The sequence below is a fragment of the Hemicordylus capensis genome, chromosome 8, assembly GCF_027244095.1.
Source record: "Hemicordylus capensis ecotype Gifberg chromosome 8, rHemCap1.1.pri, whole genome shotgun sequence".
In the NCBI taxonomy this organism is placed as follows: domain Eukaryota; kingdom Metazoa; phylum Chordata; class Lepidosauria; order Squamata; family Cordylidae; genus Hemicordylus; species Hemicordylus capensis.
The window spans coordinates 26,852,103-26,877,024 of NC_069664.1; the positions used below are offsets into that span (position 1 = coordinate 26,852,103).

Below are 24,922 nucleotides of genomic sequence, written 5' to 3' on the forward strand. Positions count from 1 at the left end.
GTTTTCGTCTCATCCGTTAGGACAGGCTTGCACTCAAGTTGTCTTGGAGTGCTTGCTGCCAATACCACAAGGAGATCAAGGCAAGGTGCTTTTGTATTTCACATCCACATCTTTTCAAAGCACTTTATGATCTATATGCACACAAATAAACTTGATCCAACCTTTCTAATATTGAATGATGGGGATCCACTGGTGCAGACGTGCTACCCGGACATTCTTCAAAAGCCCCATAACAGATTTCATTGTGGACAGATTTCTGTTTTGAAGACAAAAGTTCCATTAGGCTGATCTCCCCCACCATACGGTGGGCGAATCCATTCCACTTTATTTTGCCCTGGTCAGAAATCATCTGAATATCACGTCCAATTCTGGGCCTCACATTTTAAGGACAACACCGATATACTGGTATGGGTTCAAAGGAGGATAACAAAGATGGTGAGGGGTCTAGAAACCCAGTCCTATGGAAGGAACTGGGTATGTTTTGCCTAGAAAACACAGGGGTGGGGGTGGGGTAATTCTCCCCCCAAAATGCAGAATAGTCCTTATAATAAAATTACACTGGAAAAATACCACTGAAATACCAACCCTTGAGAGAAACAAGTTCTCTTTTGAGTTTGGTCATCCATGTTAGCCCTCCATTTGAGGGGAAAGGAGCATTTTCACACCCTCAGCATCTGCCTCCACCAGTCCCTTCTATTTCCCCCCAGCATTTTCTTATTTATTTCCACATTGTTAATGTTGATCAAGCTCTTCCCCCCAGGTTCCAAGCTGGAAGTGAAGAAGGTCCACCACTAATCTACATGAGAGGTTCATCCTCTCCACCCAATAGCATGGGATCTGCAGTGCATTTGCTTCATTCTTGTCTCAGCCTCTCATGTTCTCCTGAGCTCTGTAGATTTCAGTGGACACTGGGGAATAAGTACAGGATAACAATGCTTCTCTCTCTTGGTTCCTGGTGCATTGATTCTATTAAAACAATGAAGCATTTTGGGTAGCATTCGTGGCATAGCTTGGGACATCGTCTGTCCGAGCTGTAATGTGGAATGACAAGCTCAGTGCTTCTTGAATCTGGAAGAGCGGGGGAAGGGAGGAAAAGCACTTTTCTCCATTGATTTGTGTCCTACCCTGACTAAATCAGCAATGTTCCCGCTGCATTGCTTAGGAACCAGCATCCTGTTCAGCCAAGCAAGGATGGAAGTTCTGAAGGGATCCAAGCTCTTATTTGCTGGAGAGAAGATAAAAAATACTGCTCCCTTTTAGCAACAGTTAGATTTGTCCACTAATGGCAGACCCTCTTTGTTATGGATGAATCTTGCTTTTAATAAGCAATTTTTAAAAGCTTGCTTTTAATCAGCAGTTTCTCCACCATAGTGTTTAAAGATCTTTGTCTTTCTTTTCTGCAACTGCTCTAGGGAGAACAAATATTCTATAGCTGTTAATCTCAGTTCATATCCAGGCATGCCCAATGCAGCTAGGAGAGACTGCAGAGGTGTGAAGTTTGCAGAAGGATGCTTTAACTGACATTGTTATTAAGTGCCCATTATTAAGTGCAGTATATGCCTCTCTCAATGCTGAGAAGTTTTAATTCATTGACTTATAAATTCATATCCTGCTCCACGCAATTTGCTTGAGGCAGTTTTTGAAGGAAGACTGGGACATCCTGTCAACTGTGTCACTGAACAGAACTAATAAATAAGTATGTAGCAATTACATAGCACTTAAGAGATCTCAGAGCACTTCACAGACTTTATTACTTTTAATAACCCTGTAAATCAGGTATAATGCAGACTGCAAGGTGGGAACCAGTGCTGAGAGACTTGTCTAAGACCACCTCAGTAGATGACCACAGTCATTTTTGAGAGTTAACATGTTGTATAGTACAGGGATTCTCAACGTTGGGTCCCCATTATTTGTTGGGTCCCCACTCTTTGCCAAGTTAGCAGGGGTTAGCACCCCATGACCACTGGCCTATGAGGGGCCACAAGAGTCCATCTTGTCTCCCATGCTTTTTGACATCTATATGAAGCTACCCAACTTCTCTTCTTTTCTTGGAAGAGACATGACATTTTTGAAGATAGGAAGATTCTTGCTATCTTCATTGAAGAAAGAGCTCTGTACGCAGAGCTACAGCCCAACACACTCTGATACAAGATGGAGACAAGAAAAGAGGGTGTCAGAGACTAGCCATGGCATCTGGGAGATCCAAGATATGGTGGGAACTCCAGGATCAGGCATTTAACCCAGGGCAAAGATTACTGCTTTAGCATCTAGCCACTGCAATCCTTTTGGTCAGGTCAAGTAATGGAGCCCAACCCCATCATCACACACAAACTGCCAGGCAACACCTTGACTTCTTCTTATGTACATATTCTCATAATGATTTGTCAAGTATTCCTTGTCTTTTAAAGGGGGAGCTACTTCTGCTCTTTGACTACAGAATGAACCCTATTTTCCATGTTTAATTCACTTAACCATTTTGACATGAGCAAAATCTGCTTGCTTTGCCACAGAGGATGCTGTATTACCAGGCGTAACTAACGGCTCACCCACATGACCAGTTTTCACTGCTAATCCTGGTTGATAGTAGGGAGGGGCAGTTCTGGGAGTCAGCCATGTGGTTAAAATTGTATGCTGTATATTTCCCCTCCTCTTTTTCTTTCCTCCTTTTCTTTCCAGACATGCAAAATTACTCCGTGCAGCCATAGATGTGTGTCTCAGCTGCATTGCTTCTGCCTTTCCTCTTCCAGATGCTGACAGGCTCTGAACCAGTGGACAGAGAGAAACAGCTCCTCTCATATCTGCATGGAAATTGGACAGGGGATAAATAGCAGAAGGAAAGAAAGAGCGAAGTTGGTTATTTTTCTGGCACATGGATGTAGTTACGCGGAGCACATTCCAGAGGCGTTACTTTGAATTCTGAGCAGGTCTGCTTGCCATTCCTGAGTGGAAAGAGGGGGGAAAGGGAAGAAAAGTCTCTCGCAAAGAGACGGAATGTCTGCACTTTCCATCCTGTTTCTAGGTAAGTTGGAACGATTTTCTTAAAATTAATTTCCTAACAAAACTGGTTGCAAATGCAACAGTAAGCAACGAGGGGCTCTCGGGAAAAGAAGTTACTTTTAAAAGAAAGATTAGTATCAGAGTCTATTGGGTATGGAGATAATCCGTTTTTTATTTGTCACCATGTTTCTGTTATTGTCATTTATTTTAATGGTTAACGTAAGCCAAAATATAGTTTTAAAAACTTGACTTCTCTACCCCCACCCCAACTGGAACTAACACTACTTACAGCATGCGGCTCTCTTTTACTAAAGGTACAGAATTTTGTTTTATTTTACACAATAAGCTGTTAAGTTTAATGCTTCTGTTGAAGAAATACTAAACATTGCTTACAACCCCCTAAAGACAGAGGTTTTTATGGTACAAAACATTCAACTAGTTTGTCTTCCACAAATAATGTTAACAAAGAATAATTGTTCCTGGACTGGTAGTAAATTTGCTTAACTTTTTTGTGAGGAGGTAGTTTTGTGCAGGAATTTATTTCTGATTTTTTAAAATGAGCCCATTGTTTCCAACTGACACTGCAGACGGTCCAAATTAGAAACAGATGTGTTAAAGTACAAGTGGGAGGGAGGCGGAGGACCAAGTGATAGAAAAAGGGGGATGGAAGGCATAAGAAAGGATACACTGAAAAACAAAACAGAAAGAACAAAAGACAGAAAATGGAAAAGGGGAACAGAGAGAGAGAGAGAGAGAGAGAGAGAGAGAGAGAGAGAGAGAGAGAGAGAGGCAGGCAGAAAAAGATTTGTGTGATCAAAGGTGAGAGGAACTAAGAAACATAGTGGAATAAAAGAGGAGTCGTGGCTGTTTCACATTATTTCCTGCAGTACAGAGGCAAAGCAGGTTTCTCCTGGAGTCAAATGGGAGCAGCAGCTAATAATGGCTCCCTGTACCTGTAAGATACACACAACAAAGCATTTTGTGGCACCTTAAAGAAGAACAAATGTATTCCAGCAAATGCTTTCATGCATTAGAGCCCACACCATCTGACAAGTAGGCTCTAGCTTCTGCTATAATGCATTCATGAGTGTTTAAAAAATGCCACAAGATACTCCGTTGGTTTTGCTGCAACAGAATAGCATGGCTACATCTCTAGAAGTTACAAATTGCAACCGTGTTGCTATCCCATTCACACTTTCCCTCTTTAGGTGCACAGTTACAGCATTGTTGGTGTACAACTAAACAGAGGGCACAATCAAGCCAACATGAAGGACTTGGGAGAACCATTGGGTTCAGTGCTAGAAAGTTAAGCATGTGCTTAACTCTATCCCATTGAAATCAATGGGGCTTTACAGTGCTGCTTAACTTTGACTGAATCATGCTCAGAGGGTGTAAAAGTGTCCTGAGAGGCCACAGAGTAGACAGGAAACATCCAGGGAAATAGCAAAGCAGGGGGAATGTAATAAAAATATAATTAACATTCTTATTACAATAAATGTTTATCATAGACAGCTGCTTAAACCATGCAAAGACCAATAATCATTTACTATAGATGGCAATAATCAAAGCAGCTGCTACTGCTGCTTTCACCCTCGTAGAGCAAAGTGAGTTAATACTAATATATGTCCCAAATAAGAAAAGTTATTTTCTAAAATGGAGGAGGTAAAAAGATGGAGAAAAGGATTCAGAAAGGCAGACTAGCGTAAGATGAGACGGAGGCTGTTCCCCCTGATGACAAAGCCAGCTGCATCCTTCTTGTCCACCTCTCAAGAGACACCACAGCATGAAGGGTAGGCTTCCCCCTCGATTCCACTTACCACATTGGACTGACAAGCAGGCGGCTCTGCAAAACGAAATCCTCTATCAGGGCCTCATGAAAGCCATTGCATCTTGATCCTTCCGCACCACTTTGGAAGAATAGTGAGCAATGGATTCCATGGTAGATTCCAAGGCAAAGGCTCCTGACCCTCTTTGGAAAGCTAAGGGGCAAGGAGGGAGAAGATCAGAATGTCCTATGGAGACTTTTATTTCATGAAGAAATGAAAGCATGAAGAATAATGGCACGAAAGGTCCTGGAAGCTGATTCTTCTAAGTCAGAATGTGAAATAGATGGACACTGGAACATCAAGAGAGCTGGCTGAGGAGGAGTAAACTTGAATGGAGGAGAGCTGGTCTTGTAGTAGCAAGCATGACTTGTTCCCTTAGCTAAGCAGGGTCTGCCCTGGTTGCATATGAATGGGAGACTACATGTGTGAGCACTGTAAGATATTCCTCTTAAGGGATGGAAGAAGAGCTCTGGGAAGAGCAGAAGGTTTCAAGTTCCCTCCCTGGCAGCATCTCCAAGATGAGGCTGAGAGAGATCCATGCCTGCAAGCTTGGAGAAGCTGCTGCCAGTCTGTGAAGACAATACTGAGCTAGATAGACCAATGGTCTGACTCAGTATTTGGCAGCTTCCTATGTTCCTATGACATCCTCACAACATTGTCCCTACCAGCTGTCCCATACATCAGTCTGCAGTAAAGGTTTCCATAACCACTTAGATAGCTCCAAGCTTCTGGTCTCCTTTACACAAAGAGTAAACTAGAGGCAGTTAGTGCAAAAGGTCTGTGTGGTGGAAGGGCAGGCGGAAACATGTCCCCCCAGCACTAAGCCTCACCACCAAGTGCCAGTAGATTGTACAAACGAGACTGAAGTAACTGGGAGTCGCTAATGTCTCCCTGCCTTCCGAGCATACCAGAGTTAGTCAGAAGACTGGGATCCAACATCTGCACTGTAAAACAATCCCCAGCATGGCACAAACCCTTGCCAGTACCTGGCGCAGCTCAAGTACAGTTTATTAGCAGGGGGAAGAATGTGTTTGGAGTACTGATGGAGTATTATGGGGACTCTGGCAGGGGAGCAAGGGCGGGGGGGAGATACAACACCCATAATGTACTTTCCAAAAGGCTTCTGCAGATATTGTATATGGGAAATGTAAGTCTGTATTCCCTGTTCAAACTTGTGGCTTTTTCCTCTTCTAACAGCCTGAATCAAAGCACAAGGTTGTCTTGCTGCTTTCTGTTAAGATCAGGTGGTGTGTAGCCACATTGTTCCTACAGTGCAAGAGCCAAACATTAGATGAGAAATATCACAATTGCCTAAACCTGTATGGGGGGCGGGGAGGGGTTGGAGGCATGCAATTCACGACAAGAATCTGAAATTACAGAGTTCAGTAGGAAGATACGGGTTTATACAAACCTTGTTGACACATTACAATTCAGGGTGCAATACTTCACAAACCCACAGCTATTCCTTTCTAGGATCACAACTACCGCACACTTTTACCATTCCAACTGCACCACCCAAACATTCGCCTAGAAAGAAAAGATGGTGGAGTTGGAATTACAATGGGATTTTGCATACTAAACGCTAATATGAGAACAAGACCAATTAGACCAAAGTGCAGATATGCAAACACCTTGAAAGTATTTAAAAGTGCAACACAAATGGTATATATATTAACTGTAAACCCAGCAAACATTCCACTCTGCTCTTCTGTGCACACCTTTTTCTAACCATCTACCCTCTCCCACAGAAATTCATACTTGCATTCCTTCTCAGTTATTTTTCATACCAAGTAAAATGACACACCTGCTACTTAAATTTCGTCGGTGGGAAAGTTTACTTTTAAGACTCAAGTTTTCACTTGGCCGGGCAAAGGAATAGCAAACGAGGCAGTGGCTCCAGGCCCAGGTCATGCTACTGCTCTTGGAACGCTGCAAGAAAAGTGCTGCTCACTAGCTAGCCATTTGCCCAGGGCTCCATATTCTTGCAGCTGGAATGGCGGCCACAGGGCCAGCTCCAGGGTTCAGGGAACCCTCAGCAAACTGTCCTCCATGGGCTCTCCCCTATGCCCTCCTCTCCAAGCGAGCCCTAGAGAGTTGCTTTGCTCCTACAAGGAAGGCGATGATTACGGCCCTGGATGGCCCAGGAGGGACCAGAGGGGATTAGTCCTGGGGATTAATCTCTCCTCTCAGGGATTAGCACTGGGCCCTTCAGAGAACCCCGGAGCCTCATCAGCTGCCCAACAACGCCGATCTGATCCCCAATGCCAGGCCCAGCCTTAAAGGAGTCCGAAAAGCTGGAACATGAGAAGTAACACCATACTCCCACTTCTACAGTAGATAGCGGGTGGGTTACAACCTACGAATATATTCCTCACATTTTCAGGCAGACAGTAGCAGTCATTTCAGTGGGCCTATTCACACCCTCACCTTGTGGCGCAGCAGGGAAATGCTTGACTAACAAGCAGAAGGTTGCCGGTTTAAATCCCTGCTGATACTATATCAGGCAGCAGCAATATAGGAAGATGTTTCTTGAGATCAATGACCTCAACACAGTGGTACATTTGTTGGTAACCTCCAGACTGGACTTCTGTAATGCGCTCTACGTGGGGCTGCCTTTGTACGTAGTCTGGAAACTTCAGTTGGTCCAGAATGCAGCAGCCAGGTTGGTCTCTGGGTCATCTCGGAGAGACCACATTACTCCTTTGTTGATGGAGTTACACTGGCTGCCAATAGGTTTCCAGGCAAAATACAAAGTGCTAGTTATAGCTTATAAAGCCCTAAACGGCTTAGGCTCTGGGTATTTAAGAGAGCGTCTTCTTCGCTATGAGCCCCACCGGCCGCTGAGGTCACTTGAGGAGGTCCGTCTCCAGTTGCCACCAACTCGTTTGGTGGCTACACAGAGATGGGCCTTCTCGGCTGCTGCCCCGAGATTGTGGAATGCACTCCCTGCTAAGATATGATCCTCCTCATCTCTGGCAATTTTCAGAAAACACCTGAAAACACATCTCTTCAACCAGGCTTTCTCAGCTTTTTAATACTTGTTTTTAAATTGTTCTGATTATTTAATTGTTGTTTTATGGTGTTTTTGTTAGTCATTGTTTTATGCTTTATAATTTTTGTTTAATTATTAATTGATTTTAATGGTGTTTTAATGTAAACCTCCCTGAGCCTTTTGGAAGGGCGGTATAAAAGTTTTAATAATAAATAGATAGATAGATAGATAGATAGATAGATAGATAGATAGATAGATAGATAGATAAATGCTGAAAGGAGGAGGCAATGGTAAACTTCTCCTGTATTCTACCAAAGAAAACCACAGGGCTCTGTGAGTGCCAGGAGTCGAAATCAACTTGTCGGCAGACTTTACTTTTACCTTTATTCGCACCGTAAATGCAAAGATTCTTTGGGATCTGGCTTGCACCTACTTCCTAAAGGGAATTTCAGAAAGTACTCTTATGTCGTGATTACTAGAGTACTCAGTGCACCTTAAAGGATCAGTGGGGAATTTCATGTAGTGGGGCTGAGCTATCTAGTCATTTTGAGGTATATTAACCAATTTAAATAACTTCATCTCTGAGGTCACTCATGTTTCTTTGGACCAAAGTCACAAAGCCAGTGTCATCGCACAAGCACAGAGGGCAGCTAACACAATGGAGGGAAATTTGAAGGAATCATTGTGTCAGAGGAATACAAATCTTCAAATGTCTGCCCTGCTCTAGTATGGCCTTACAGAAGGAAGGCAGTTAAGGAAACCACATGGTTTGCTGTCATGATTGCCAAGGTTAAAAAAAAATGTAATGCGAGTAAATTTAAAGTATATCTTTGGTCACCGCAGCTTGTGCTCCACAGATCTGGATGTTAAGGGCATGAGTCAAGGCATTCTTTTCAGGAAATAAGTTGAGCTGAACTCAGTGGAACTTGCTTTTATGTTTAGGGTCAAGCTGCATCCCACATTTTAGAAGGGTGGAAACTAATAACTGGGCAGGGGAGGCAGTTTGCAAAGAAAAATAAAGCCAGTTTACAAATGAAATGTATGTGGCCTGTTAGACAGAAAAATAGAATTGTTTACTAAACCCAGATTCAAATGTCCTGCTCCTGAATAGCCTTGAGTAAAAGACCAACTCTTTCTTTTAGATCTGTGTGATCCTGATATTGGACAGGCTCACAGGACCTAGCAATATCAGACAAAATGGTCAAGCTAAGGGCTGATTATTACATAATATCATCATCATCATCATCCTGCTTTCTAACTGAAGCACTCAAAAGCAACTTATGAAGCTTTATTCTATATATTCTGATATGTAGAATGAGTCTTATGGATGTTCCAATACATGTTCCAATCAGCAACAAAGGGATACCCTAGAACTATAATGTCTGAAGTACTAAGTGAGGGTCATAATTATATTAGATGAGTCTGTTGCTCTGGCCCATTTTACAAATCTGCATTACTTATTCCGATCACAGAAGAGGAGTGTTCTGGTTGCAGAAGTAGAAACTTCAGTGCAGAATTCCACGTGCATACATATATGTGTGTGTACACAAACACACACCTGCCTCTTTTCAATTTCTAATGTTCTATTAATCTGATAATATGTATAAAAGCCAAAGTCAGCAATTCTTGACAAACAAAATATGAGGAATTATTACATTTGCTGACCTTGTATTCTGTATTCAATTCCCTACACTACTGATGAATTAGAATTTGCTCTATAGCCAGAAGTATATGCTTGCAGTCATTTCAAGTATATGCAAGACCATAATTAGATCTTGTAAAACAAAGCAAAGGCAGATAAGATCAGATTTTCAAAAGGGAGGCTTGCAGAAAAGGAATCCCAAGTGCTATAGGCGGTAGTCAGTGCACGATTTCTTTGCCCTCGGTGCTGAAGCTGTTAAGCAATGCTCTGTAGGGTCTATTTTACACATGATATTTCAAACAAAGGTGTTGATTGGATTATGTGTAATTTCAGATTTTCTGGCACTTGCTAGTCTCTATTAACATCAATGACAGTTAGAGCATTATAAATTCCTGCTGGAGGAGAAAAAACACCCCATAACCACCACAGCCTGTATTCAAAACATGGAGCTGCAGAGATGTTCCATTCATCATCTCTTTGCTCCATGTTTCGATGAGGGTCACATGGACACCTCATTTAAATGAACCTTTTGATCTGCAACTTAAGAAACCATGTTAACAACCATATTTCAGAAGCAGACTCCAGAATGAAGGACATTTTGCTTCACTGTTGCAAGCACCACTGTTGAGTTGAAGACACAATAGAATCTCAAAAGACCTAGATCAGAAGCTATTTCAACAAGTGAATAGCTTCCCACTTCAAGTAAAAATGCAACACTGACTAGAAAATATATTCAACTTTTAAATGGTTCTCTTGCACTTTTTATAGTGCATAAACACCATTCATAGATGGTGTTTATGAACACCTTTCATATTCATTCAATATGAACACCATTCATATTCTAGACTTTAAATCATTTCCTTAGTGTCCCTAAAATGTCCCTAAAACCTCTCCTTACACAGAGGCAGTGTAAAACAGTTGCCTGTTCTCACATTCTGTGAGGCACAGGCTTGATATTGTGTCGTATGAATGGCATATACGTGCATGCATAGCATCCCATGTTCCAGCTGGGCCTCCAGATAAAACACGATTTAATAAAAGAAGCCCTTGACTCCCTTCCCTCAGGAGAGGGTGGCACTCTTCCATTCTGTGCATATTTATGAGACATGTGCGAGCAGCTTCATACAGTTGAGCCTGCCTAGGGTTTTTACTTAAAAGAGCTTTAAATAAAATTTTAAAGGCTATGGAAATGTTTAATATAGAACTGAATGCCCCGTCAGAGCAAGACTGCAAAGTAATACCAGGACAGGACACAAAAGAATGGCTCGGCTATCCCCACAAGAGCCTCGAATATCAAGCAGAAACATATAGCCCGGCATTCTTTCCCTCCCCACCCCTCTCTACCCCCAATTCAAAATAATAATAATAAAAATCACAGGGTTTTCAACCTTGAAGGCAAATCACTTTGTGACTTCATTGTTTAAATTTAGGTTTTATTTTGTGGTGGTGGTGGGGGGGGTGGATCGTTATACTTCAAGCAAAAGCCTCAGAGCCCAAGGACTGTCACTTCGGATTACTTCCAGTGCCACTTCCAATTATTTCCAATCACCATTCCAGAGACAAGAGGAAAATGGAGCCAGATTCTCCAGCATCAGGCTTTCTTTCCCTCCTGAACAAAAAGACCATTTATCGAAGAACTGCCGAGAGGGAGGGATTAGGAGAGCGTGGTGACCACTTGGAGGGAGAGCTCAACCAAGAATGCTAAACCAAATGGAGGTAGTGATCAATGTGGGGGCAGTTGGAATCTAGAGAATGAAACAGAAATTCAAAGTGAAGTCTGATCAATGTTGTACAGTGGCAAATTTGCATTCCTATTACTCCAGAGAGCTTCACTCACAAAGGGATTACCAACCTCCCCCCTCCTACCCTTTAAATCCTACTTCATTGGCTCAAAATTTCAACATTTTAAAATAACCAAAGCTTATGTAATATATGGTATTACTAATTAGTTGAAGTTCAGCAAAGTTCATTATAAAGTCACAATGTACAGTTAATAAATTGGGGCCAACGCGTACATTAAAACTGGCTGCTTAATTGTGCATTTTAGCAGCCCTCAGAGCATGAGCAGTGAGCTCATGCAACACCACAGCAGAAATTTTCCACATACTCTCATTGCTTTCTGCGACATGGGCCTTGCTTTCATGTTTGACAACATGCTTTAATGACACAGGAACTATGGGCCCAAATCCCAAGAGAATATAATTTGAATTTCTTACCATAATGAGTGTATATATTCTCTTACTATAATGTGAGAATAAGTGGCCAGTGCCCTGAGAACAGAGGTCCATATCCACATATCCACCACTGGCTAATTTATTGTGGCGCACTTTGCAAAGAATGTCAGACTAGGTGGGCTTTGGCCTGATCCATCCAGCAAGGCACTTATGTTCTTCAGCAAGAATGCATACTCAGGATCATTTAACACAGGTTAGTTATGCTTTAACTTGAGAGATCCTGAGTGAGTGCTCTTCTGCTGGAAACTAAAGCACCCTGGTGGACCATTGGAACCCAATAATGCCAGCTCCCAACACTGGCCCTGATCTTCAGTAGTTCCAAACTGCTGAACTACTCCAACTACTTCAAGAGTGGCCAACTCAATTAATAGGTTCACAGCTTCTGCTTGCACAGTTTAATTGATTTTAATTTCTCCAGACACAGAAGGAACACCACAAGTTTGGCTCCTGACACTCTCAGTTGCTGCACCAGGCTGTGCCTGAAGCAAGCTGAAACCTGCCAGGATTGCTGGAGATAAGCATTAGCTAAGCAGCGATATAGGAAGGCACTGAAAGGTATCATCTCATACTGCACAGGATGAAGCAATGGTAAACCCCTCCTGTATTCTACCTCAGGGCTCTGTGGGTGCCAGGAGTTGAAATCGGCTTGACGGCACCTTTTACCTTTAATGGTGAACTGTGAGACTGAAGCAGAAAGAACAAAACCAGGATTCCTCCACCTATGCGTCAGATCTCTTTTAAGGTGCTGAAGTAAAAGTAACATTGTGCTGTTGAGTTGGTATCGACTCCTGGAGACCAAAGCCATGTGGTTTTCTTTGGTAGAATAGAGGAGGGATTCACCATTGCCATCTCCCATGCAGTATGAGATGAGGCCTTTCAGCATCTTCCTATATCACTGCTGCCTGATAAGAGTGGTTTCCCATTGTCTGGTAAACAGACGAACGGGCATTTGAACCAGCAACCTCTTGCTCCCTAGGCAAGTTACTTCCCCGCTGCGCCATTAGGGTTAGGGTAAGGTGCCATTATTTGCTTCAACAAACATCAAAGTATCCAAGATAGGTAGAAAGGTGCAGCTTCCCATCACACTAATTATATACCCATATTTCAAAATCTAACCCTCATTTGGGCATTTGTCTCCTGCACACCTTCTTCAACAACATTCACACATGGCATAACCAGTATGGGAGAGGCTCAAATGGCTTCTTTTTAGTCCAACATGTGAAAATGGTCTTTGTGGCCTGCCAAACAAACAAGAAAGAATGCTGACTGGACACTGATGGACAGGTAAACTCTACTCTTGATATCTGAGAAAGAAAGTTTTTGTGTGCTCACTCCTTGACTGCCATTTTTCCTAGGTTTTACAAAGTCACATGTCATAATTCCAACAAATGGGAGCCCCTGAATTGAGTCATTGTGAACTAAATGTTAAAAGGGCTCTTCGGATACAATTCAGTCCACCTACCATCTTCAAATATAAGATTATCGAATCTATTAAGATTCTATAATATTATATTTTAAGCCAAATCAGGGGCTTCAAACACAAGATAATACCTTTATGATGATAAATAATATCTCCTGTGGTGCGCATAAAGACTTTGGATAGCTAAATGGACCAAGTGGGAAAACGTTTTAGAGATATTAAGATGTATAGATTAAACTTTCCAAGAGAAGAGAGATGGAAGAGCTGTGGCATTTATCTTGTGGAAGCCGGGTCATGACTCTTGAGTGCCTGAGGGATCGTGTTTACAGCAGGCCCTAAGGGTCCTGTCAAAAGTGAGAGAAAGAACATATTGTAATCTAGGACACACCACCTATGCATGTTGCTAAAGCAGTATGAAAAGTGGATGGGAGCCATTTTTTAAATTATCGATACATTTTGGTCCATATCACTCTTTAATTAGATTTAAAAGTTAATTTAGATATCAATTTCAGAATCAATGCTCTAAGAACTCCTCCCAAGGTGTCCTAACCTCAGTGTCTTATAGATCAATCCCTCAAGATCTGCAAGGCCAAATGTATGGTTTTGGGGGAAGGAGAAAAAGCTTCAGCCCCCCAAAAGAATCAGTTGCCTCACTCAGTTAACAGAAGTGCAGGTTAAATATGCTTTTTAACTGGATTTGCAATGCTTTCAGGAAAGACAAAAAGCAGCAGAGGTTCTGAGAGCATGAAGAGAAAGCCACTACAAAAGAGATGGCACAGAAAATACTAGTCAGTGCAGAAACACAGAAAAAACATGAGAAAGTTTGAGAACTCCAAGGTCACTTGCTTTGAAGCTAATGATCCCATAATGCACGGTAATACTCCCACTAATTACTTGGACTCATTCTCCAATTTAGTAATGCCCTGGGCATGCTGCTGTTAGCCTAGGCTAGTGAATGCATATCCATTAGTAAGTCAAGCTGCTGAAAGAAGCAGGGTGCATCAATTTCATGCTGCAGGTTTCCCCCATCATGTCCCCAAACCTTTTAACCATTTGTGGAGAGTGGACATATACGACATTTTCTGAATAGCACGCAGGCAAAATGGTGGTATCAGGATGATGACACGGTCACAGGCTATGCACACTACTGAGTTGAAAACACAGAGACAAAAACAGATTGCTTTAAAAAAAAAAAAACAAGCAAGCATCTCCTTGCACAGAATCATATCTCTAATAAACCAAGTGATCATATAGAATTGCAGGCCATTAATAGGTCAAATGCATTAGTAACACGACCCATCTAAATGTCATCATGCAACAATGCACAAAACCAAAACGAGAAGCTCCGTCTCCATGGTCTACTCATTCCTACTAAGCCTTTGCCCTAACTTGGATGCCATGATGCAACAGAAAATGAGAGACCACATTCGTATGTAACCTTACACGTCCCTCTCAGAAGCTGGAAGCGTCCTGCCCACTCCCTGCTGACCCAGTGATCATCAGGGAGTGGTGCCCTAACTGTGAAATTAGCACAATCTAATTCTACTCACTGTGCATTTGGAAGAACTGGGGACTCTGACTTGTGCTGCACAAGTGTCCAGGATCATTTTGTAAACATCACTTCCTACTGCTAACCCAGTTCTTCTGATCCATTCACTCCTCCATTCTCACACAACAGCCCCCTTCCCCCTGCAATATTCACATTTCCAAGAACATTAAATCTCTTTTTCAACTGAATTAAGCTAACTGAAGCTTCATTAATAGTATCCTTTCCCTTCATGGATAAGCCTTCCATGGAAAAGCTCTGATAGGAGCCAAACACAAGAGAAAAGAGAGTTGATAACATTCATGCATGTGGAAGGATTTATTTAGCTGGCATGTTAAATAAATTACTTGAGATGCCAATATTGTCTGCCTTCTCTAAGGGTGAGGCACTAAGACAGGCAACCCTTCCCAAAGCTATTCCTCTTCTCTATTAAAAGCACAGGAAACTTCTGGAAGACAAAATGTTGCTGTTGCAGCCTTTTCCCGCACTGCAGACCCAAACCAAGACTGGACACAAGCAATCACTTTTTCCAAAGATCTGAAGGTGCTATGGCAGTAGCACTGTTGCCAATGATGTCTGCACACGTTCTATTCTTATGTGTGTTCACATTTTGAAAGGGAGGCAGGTCCCAGTGCTTCTAAAACCTGCAAAACCTGCTTGACTGGCAACTATAGCAGAACAAAATTAACATGTGTGTGCACCACAGGAAACCACAGGTCTCTCATATCACCTTCTCTAATTTTTAAGATAATCGTTTTAAAAACTATTGCCTATCTCGGCGAATATGACTATATACCGGTTTTCAACAAAAATTCCCAAAGCGGTCTACATAGATATAAATAAATAACAAAAATGGCTCCCTGTCCCCAAAGGGCTGTTAAATTGTGGACGATGCAAGTCATTAAATGGTACTAGAGAAAGACAGGCTGTTCTGGTAGCTCCAGGTCTTAACACTCACATCAGTTTTGGAGGATGAATACAACTGAAGGAAGCCCGGGCGGGTGCGCGGCTGGGGGAGTCAGTCATGTGACTTGACTCTGGGGGGGGGACAAGGCAGGGTCCCCCGAAACAACTGTCTCCCCTTGCTCTATTATAGTTACGCCCCTGCTGTCAGTGAATCTCCATGGCAGTAATTATATCTTTGAATTTATTATTATATTTCTATCCACCATTCCTCCAAGGAGCTTAGGTGTACAATGTTTATCTCCACTCCTTTTATCCATATAACAACCCTGTAAGATAGATCGAGTTGAGAGATGATGACTGGCACTTCATGGCTGAGTGGGAATCTGGAACTGGTTCTTTCTGGTAACAGCCCCTCCAACCACTACACCTCTAAGCAGAGCTATAAATACAACACAAGCACCTCCAGGAAGTTTTTCACACCTGGCTTTTAGTTCGCATCTCCTCTGGAATGGAGATGTGTGTTCACAAATCAGCCAAATTTACTCCAATGTCCCTGTGAGCTATCAGGCAGCACTTCACACAAAATTTGGGGTTTTCATCACCCGCCTTACGAGTGCAGCCCGGTTTATATATGGGGTAAAAAAAATAAAAATTGTGTGTCTTTGGGCGGCAACTTGGAACTCGCAGAAAACCCACGGTCAAAACTGCTGTCTGGGAAAGCTCCGGGAGACAGATCTGGCAAGCCAAAACTCAACCATGCTAGCCACAAACCTAAGGAAGCCTCCATTTCAAAAACACAAAGGGACACAGCATGGTTGCACTGATAGAGCCATAATTCTGTGACCAATGAGGTAGCTATGGTCTCTCCAGGTCCAAAGCTTGGTTCCGAAAGCAATTTCCTGGGAGTGCGGAGGGAGCAAGAGATTGGTGATATGATGGCCAGGTGGGAGCAAGCCCCTTTGGGAGGGATGTTCCTTCCCTGAAATTTTGGGGATGCACTCCCCAACCACTTTCTCAGAATCTTTTCTTGTGGCATTCAGCTTCAGTATATCTTCATGCTTGAGTGCAAGGTATTCCTTTTAATGACTGCACACCCATACTAGTTGTATCATACCAGAGAATTAAGACACACACACACTCTCTCTCTCTCTAACACCATTGGGGAAAACCTGGCATGCAGTCTCAGGAGTGTTAATAACCTGCTCTGAATCTGCAGCACTGCTACAGTACAAGTTCTGTATAAAATAACTATGCCTTCTGCTTCCTAGTTATTGGCATATAGGGCTTTTGTTCTTGTTTTATTGGGGATCTGGAATATGCAGCAGGAAACAACTAATGGTGTATTTATACAAGTTGAAATACAGTCATCTGAGACTAGATAGGAAACTAAGGAGATGCCTTGAATGGAAAGACAAGGGTGTTTCCACACGTGACATTAAATGGCTTGCCTGATGTTCTTCAAGTGCATTTTACATTCTGAAGAGGGAACATGAAACCAACTTTGTCCATAATCTACAATGTATTTAAAAACTGCTTTCATCTGCTTTCTGTTCTGCATTCACACATGGCACAAATGGCAGGAGATTCAAAGATGCTTTTTTGCTCTTACATGTGAAAAGTCTCACTATGCAGTGCAGGTATGTGCTGATCTTCATAGCTCCAAGGGATAGCTCCATCATAGCTCCATTACATACTGCCTCAGGGAAAACATAAGGGAAAACATAAGGGAAAACATAAGGGAAAGTTGGGGGAAGGTGCCCAAAAGATAAAGCAACCGCTTTTTTCTATCTAGGTTAGCCAACTCCTATGCCATTAATGGATATGCAGCAGAAGATGTTTCACAGGTACAACCTCTACAGCTACAGTGATACAACCAATTAAGTTTAAAGTTACAATTAAAATTAACGTTTGCCTTTTCTTCAGACTAATGATAAGGTTGCCTGATTGTCCACAGCTGTGCCCCAATGCCTTTGATAGCCACGTATAGGGAGAAGTGCTCCTTCTCCCATCAACATGCTACAGCAGGGGAAGAATCTGGCAAAGCTTCTCCTTCTGTCCAACTACCCTACCTAGCAATAGGATTTATGACCCACAGTGGAAATTTAAGATGACCCATCTAGGAAATCCAATTAGAGAAGAATGCTATGTCTAGGTTCTTTGGTACAACATACCAGATGCAGGATCTGGATGACTTTGCTTTGGTGTTCCATATTCTCTGTGGATCAAATAGGGCAATATAAAATTGTGCAATGTAACAAGATTATATTTTCTAGCACTAAACCAGGGCTACTAATTTACATCTCCAGCTAAATATCTCTTCAAATTAACACATTTTATGCATGTGGGCTTTGAAGTGAAAATTAACTGAACATTTAGCACAGCTCAGCCTCCTTATCAAGGGCGCCATTTAGGGAAGGGTTCAGACCACATGAAATTATTTCCCAGGAGTGCCTAGATCTCCAGTTATTTTGAGGTATACACAACAACCACAACAAATGCTCGATACCCTGGGTGGCTGCTTCAGTTATTTTGCAATTTAATCTTGAATATGTCCAAAAGAACCTACTGTGAATGTTGCCCAATGCACACCAAAATATCTTTGCTCATTCAAAACCTGAATTGATGGGTCTTTATTTCTTATCTTCATCATTTGTAAGTCTTCTGTAGCAGAGAATCTTCCATTCAATTTTAACTGAACTACACAGACAATCTAGACCCGTTTAGGGGTGAATTATTAGAAGTGTTTCAATAAAATAATTTGAAAAGCTCCCTCTTGATGAAAAAAAGCTCTTAAGAGCAGCCAGGTTCAGATTTTTAGGTTGCATTGTAACAGGCAAGGATTTATATTAACTGCACATTCCTGATGTTGAAGGGAGAGCCCTTCTTGTTGCTTTGAATCACTCCGGGTTTTATTTTTCTATGTCATCACTGCCAGTGTCGATAAGCCTCAACCCAAAGAGGCCATCCTGCCCTACCAACTTGGTGGAGGGGGTTGAAAGTGAGGAATCCCCTTCAGCAAGGATGTGGCAATCAGATTCATATCTTAAAATGAGGGAGGAGGAGATGAGTGGAGAACAGGGAATCCTGGGATAAAATGAAAAAATCCATTGCAGATTGTAGTGGCTGCATCACACTTCTAGAGACTTTCTTTTTTTAAAGACTCATTTTAAAGTAGCAAAATTTATTTATTTATTTATTTATTCAATCAATCATTCATTCATTCGATTTCTAGACCCTTACAGAATAGCTCAGGGCGACCAAATAGTTTTGTCAAGATAAAAACCTTCTGCCACCCTCAGCCAAATGAATTCTTCATTCGCTTTTCTGGAACCTTGGGTAGGAGACCTTTGTTCATCCTTTCTTCCTGAAAGGATGTTTCCAAATCCCCAAGAAACAGAATGCAGATGTTGAAATCTGGGATGAAAATGTTGTTTTGAGCGAAACAGCCTGAACTGTGGCAATTCAAAAAGACCTCCCAAATCTGGCAGTTTGCAGATTTAAAGAAACTGAAAGTATCCTGGCATTGTGGCAAATGAAGTAATGCAAAATGCTCCATAACAACCTAAACATAACATTTCAAGCAAAGCAACATTTAGAAGGAAAAAATCAGGAGTGGTAACACAAGAGCTTTTCCCCAGCTATTTTGACAGACTTTGTAACAGAATTATCAAATAACAACGGTAGACATACACATTCCAGGCCTGCTCAACTTAGGGCCCCCAGCTGTTTTTGAACTACAGCTCCCATAATCCACAGCGGCCAATAGCCAGGGATTATGGGAATTGTAGGCCAACATCTGCACGAGTACCTAAATTGCACTGCTCTGCTTATCTCCGCCTATCACTTGGAATGGCACCTTTCTCATGGACAGAGGAGGTTACACCTCATTCACTGTTGCTCTAAAAACAGATCCAACAACTCTCCTGCCATGGTTGTAGGAACATAGGAAGCTGCCATATACTGAGTCAGACTATAGGTCCAACTCACTCAGTATTGTCTACCCAGACTGGCAGCGGCTTCTCCAAGGTTGCAGGCAGGAGTCTCTCCCAGCCCTTTCTTGGAGATGCTGCCAGGGAGGGTACTTGGGACCTTCTGCTCTTCCCAGAGCGGCTCCAGCCCCTAAGAGGGGAATATCTTACAGTGCTCACACTTCTAGTCTCCCATTCAAATGCAACCAGGGAGGACCCTGCTTAGCTAAAGGGACAAGTCATGCTTGCTACCACAAGACCAGCTCTCTTCCTGTGTTATCCCCTATATAATTCAAAGTTTGCAAAACCATTGTTCTGGGTTCAGACTTCCTTAGAATTCACGCAGTTAGTTTGTTCACACAAAATACACACTAACCTTCACAAATTATTCAAATGGTACCCAGTAGGTTAAATGTGGGAAATATGTGGGAGCAAGTCTGTTACCTCATGAGTCATAGGCTTTCAGAAATAAAATGCCTTAACTATGCCAGCCCCTTTAAATCGTACAGTTACAACCGTGTGCGTGCGTGTTTGTGTGTACTACTACAAATATTTATATACTGCTTTTGAACATAATGAGAAGGCCACAGATGCAGCCACAGTATGTAGCCTTTGATCTGTGCTCCTCAAATTTGGGGATCAGTTTGCTTTGTGCACTCCAGAGCACTTGGGCTTTTCTCTTTCTATATTAATAAAGTCTGTTAGCCTGCCAAACCTTTTTCCAAAACAAAATAGCAGCTGAGAGCTCGGCATCCATCCCTTGCCAAGTTTCCCACCCTTTTGAAAAAGGAAGGGGAGTTTTAAAATGGTTGAAAAGGGGGCTGACTTCACAGGGTAGATGGGTGAAAATGTTCATGAAATGGTCCCATTTCAACTAAGCCCTCATTAAAACATGCCGACTTGCTGAAGGCTGACCCTGGGCTCACAGTAAGTTTCCAAAGTTGTTTTTCATGTCAAACAACTTTACGCGTCACTACATGTGGCAGACAGATTGTGGAGAACACAGCCTAAGCTTTGATTTCCTCTGATTTGTGATCTTGGGGTACCACTCCGATTGGCTGGATTCACCAGTCTCTCTGGAGTCCAGTAGATTTAATGATCTCTTCCTGGCTGTCTCATAATGCAAAAATGTATAAACAAGTGGAGGCTGGCGTGCGGCGTTTTGCTGGGGAGCTTTGTGCCTAGAGAGTGTCGGGGTTAGGGAAGGAGCTCGCTGTATTAAAACTTTGGCAAGGATGTCTTTTTAGCTTGTTTAAACAATAGAGGCTGTGTAGAGTTTAACTTGGGGGGGGAAAGAATGTGAACTGTTTGGGTCTGGAGATTTCTCTGGGCTGTGGTAGCTGTCAGATGTATATACACAAGTTATATTGGAGTGAGAGGCCTTATTTCTCTTGGCAGCTGTGTGTATTTCACCTGATTACCATTTATAGTAAATGTTTTTTTTAATGAGCATTGATGTGCCTGGGTCTGTGCTGACGCAAGGACAAGATGAGATCTGCCCACAACTTCAAGATGCTGGACAAGATTCTGATTTCTTACAGAATTAGACACAGCACAGAGAGTGAGGGGGGACTTCTCTTTTTACTGGATACAGTTCTGAATGAGCCACAGATCCTAAAAGCCACTGACAGCTATGGTTTAGTTCGTGACGTAACTTACCCCTTTCTGAGAGGAGCCGGAGATCAGGACAGTCCCTGCCATGGGCAGAGGAAGCCACAGAAGGTCAACCCAGTAAAGTACGTAAAGAAACAAATGTATATCCTTGCATGACGAGCAGCTTGAGCGAGTCACAGAGAATGGGATAAACACATTTTTCCTTAAAAAGGAATGTTAGGATCTGAACACAGAGTTTATTACTTGTGTTCCAACTGATTTTAACTGTTCAAGTTAAGCATGTGAGTAGCTCTCCAGCTGAAATCAGTGTGACACACAAGTCATTAACTTGGGACAGATCAGGGCCATAGTGGTGCAATGTTTGAGGATTGTATTGAGGCTATGTATTGCAGTTGGATACACAGAATTTTCTGATAATTCATTCTAAATTGGAGCATGATTCTGTTTGGGAGACAGAGAACTTCTGTATGCAGAAGATAAAAATCAAAATAAGCTGCAGGCAATTCAGACTGAAAATCAGGAAAAGCATCTTACGTGCACTTTTATTTGGGCTGATTTTTATTTATTTTTTTGTACAAGAACGCTAGAGTTCATGATGATTCTCACGTGATCTTTGTGAAAAAGAAACAAAGACAACACATAAATTGAATTGGCTTTATTTGCAAATGCCCTTCAAAAAGCAACCAAATCCATAGATCAGGAAGCCCACAACAGCAGCAAACTGTCAGGCAAGCACATGCTTCTCCAGAACGTCCCTCTCACAACTTTTTAAGTTCTTGAGTGGAATGTCTTACCAGCAATACAAGATTGCTGTTATCAGCAAACAGGAGGCGGTGACATTAAAAGTAATTGACATTAAAATGGCTATGGCATTAAAATTAATCATGTCTGATAGATGCTTGAGATGGAAACTAAAAGGCTCCAGGGTTCAGACTTGAGCACATCCTGACATTCAGTCCTCTCTCCTTACTTCCTGCTTCTGTTATGCAATATTTTCTTCTCTCAATACTCTCCCTGATCATGTGCAGTGTCAGGCTGTGAACTGGGTGAATGTGTGCACCCTCTATATAAGGCAAGAAGCCTATTTCGAGATTAAAGCCGCCTTTATAAAATCAGAAACACAGAAGGATTGCAGCCAGATTGCTAGATCAGCTTCTAAGAATGAATTTCAATGAGAAATATTGGGGGAATGCCTTCCTGTTTCATTGATTAATGCCATAAATCCCTTGGTGGCTACAACACAGCCTTCTGGAGCAAAGAACACACAAAAAGCATAGAAATAAAAAGGACTTCTCTTGTCCTGTCCATGTGACTATCATACCTGAACGGCTTTTCCCATTAATGTATGCATTTGTACATTTAAGGCAGAGGTACTGAAATTATACCTTTCTTGGAACAATGCTGTAGCATGCACATGTATGCACCTATAATTTACAAAATGAAATGTCTTCCACCTTCCTTTTCATTTGGCTCTTATATGGAAACATTATGGCTTCCATAAAGTGAATTGTGCATGTTATATAGTTATGCAGCTGAAGATCTGATTATTTCAAATCAATATGCAAACTTTTGCCTTCCCAATTTCTACAGCTTCTGACATAAGCATCTTGAGCTCTCCATTTCCCTCCCTCTGGCATTTCCATTCTTTTAATTTCTATGGGCTATACATGTCATTCCCTGCTTCCCCTGAGCAGCTTCCTTGTCAGCTTCCTCCTGTCTAGCAGCCTGTTTCTCCTGTCCTCCTTATAAGAGGATAAAGGTAAAGTGCACCGTCGAGTCGGTTTCAACTCCTGACAACCACAGAGCCTTGTGGTTGTCTTTGGCAGAATACAGGAGGGGTTGACCATTGCCTCCTCCCGTGCAGTATGAGATGATGCCTTTCAGCATCTTCCTATATCGCTCCTGCCCGATATAGAGGTTCCCCATAGTCTGGGAAACATACCAGCAGGGATTTGAACCAGCAATCTCCGGCTTGATCGCCAAGTCATTTCCGTGCTGTGCCATTAGGTGGCTAAATATTTAATTGGCACTAGGGCCAAGTTACATCTTACATTAAGCCCCTCATTAAGAGACAGACTTAAACAAGAAGTCACTATTTCTTCACAAAACGTAGCCATGGGGGCTGTCAATGTGGATCAGGACTGTGGTGCACAGAGGGGAGGGGTTAACACTCCCCCCCCCACCCCGCACCATTCCCCCCACCAAAAATCATCCCTCATGCAACTATTTGTTGCTAATAGTCATGTGAATGGAGTATTTTGGGGGTAGGAAAGTACCACAGGGTGCAAGTGTCACTCCCCATGGTCCCAGTTAACATCAGCCGCCTACTCTCCACGACTCCTTTTTGTGAAGGAGATGCACTTCTGCTTTTAAACCTGTCTTTTAATGACAGGCAGTGATGTGTAGTTTTGTACAATCCCTCTGCCCCCTCTATGGTTCAAGCAGCTCAGATAATGACAACCAATTTTACCTGCCTGCCTCGTCCCTCAGCAACATTAGTTCATTAGTGTACAGATAATATTAACTACTCAAGCCTGAGTCTTACATAAGAAACAGCTACTATTAATAATCTGAAACTCAGTACACATTCAAATCCCAGTTTCCCCACAGTGCAAGACTCTAGTGTGAGCATCTCTCTCATTTTTCCTATCCAGGCAAAGATATTCTTACTCCCACTGGAAAGGCAGCTTTATGTATTACTCATGTTAATTATACAGGTAAAGATAAAGTGTGCCATCAAGTCAGTTTCGACTCCTGGCGCTCACAGAGCCCTGTGGTTGTCTTTGGTAGAATACAGGAGGGGTTTACCATTGCCTCCTCCCGCACAGTATGAGATGATGCCTTTCAGCATCTTCCTATATCATGGCTGCCCGATACAGTAGCAGTCGGAATTCGAACGAGCAGCCTTCTGCTTGTTAGTCAAGCATTTCCCTGCTGTGCCACTTAAGGTGGCTAATTATACAGACAGACCTTTAACAAATGCTCATCATAACATTTTGAACACTCAGATGAACAGAAAGTGACACAGGTGCCAAGAAATATCATCAATGATCATATTACCTCTCTTTGTACTGGACACATAACAAGAGACAGTTTTTAATGCCTAATTTCTCCACCATTTTACAGGCAAACCTTGGGAAAGTCTTTGTGCACAAATGCCAATTACTGACCCCCAAAGTATCTGTGTCTTCACCCTCTGTATTGGAAGGAAGCTTAACAGGTATAACCTGTTCCAGGTGTCTCTGGAACACACCTACTTAGAGGATCACCCTTCAAACAGTCATTAAAAAACCTTTCCGTTTTTAAGGTGGAAAACTGAAAAGCGCAGTATCATCTTCTTAACGAATATGCTTAAGAGAATATAAAAACTATTTTAAGAAATTGCTCAAATGACAGAAATCACCACTGTTTCAGTCCAAAACATAGCCATTCCATATGTTTTTAGCAACCAAGGTGCAATGCAGCATTGAGATCAGGTTTATGCCTTGGCTCTACAGCGACTGCTAAACTACAACTCCCATCATCCCCAGCAAGAGCTAAGGTTGTCTACCCGTGATTCAGATGATGTTGCTGGCTCCACCAATATTTGCCTCCTTTTCAGTATAAGAGCCCCTGGTGGCGCAGTGGTAAAACTGCTGCCCTGTAACCAGAAGGTTACAAGTTTGATCCTGACCAGGGGCTCAAGGTTGACTCAGCCTTCCATCCTTCTGAGGTCGGTAAAATGAGTACCCAGAATGTTGGGGGGCAATATGCTAAATCATTGTAAACCGCTTAGAG

General features: G+C 42.3%; 2 protein-coding genes across 8 annotated transcripts in view; one reads left to right on the forward strand and one right to left on the reverse strand.

Annotated features, from left to right (window-relative positions):
- Positions 1–24,922, reverse strand: part of GRAMD1B (GRAM domain containing 1B) — a 245,211-nt gene that overhangs the window by 207,824 nt on the left and 12,465 nt on the right. The window lies entirely within an intron of this gene.
- CLMP (CXADR like membrane protein) overlaps positions 2,665–24,922 on the forward strand; it is a 49,350-nt gene continuing 27,092 nt past the window's right edge. The window contains exon 1 of one of the 2 annotated variants that reach the window (XM_053269637.1): positions 2,665–3,019. In XM_053269637.1, coding sequence (XP_053125612.1) covers positions 2,992–3,019 — 28 coding nt within the window. In that variant the 5' untranslated portion in view covers positions 2,665–2,991. The remainder of the gene's footprint in view (positions 3,020–24,922) is intronic. The other variant, XM_053269636.1, reaches the window with a different exon arrangement.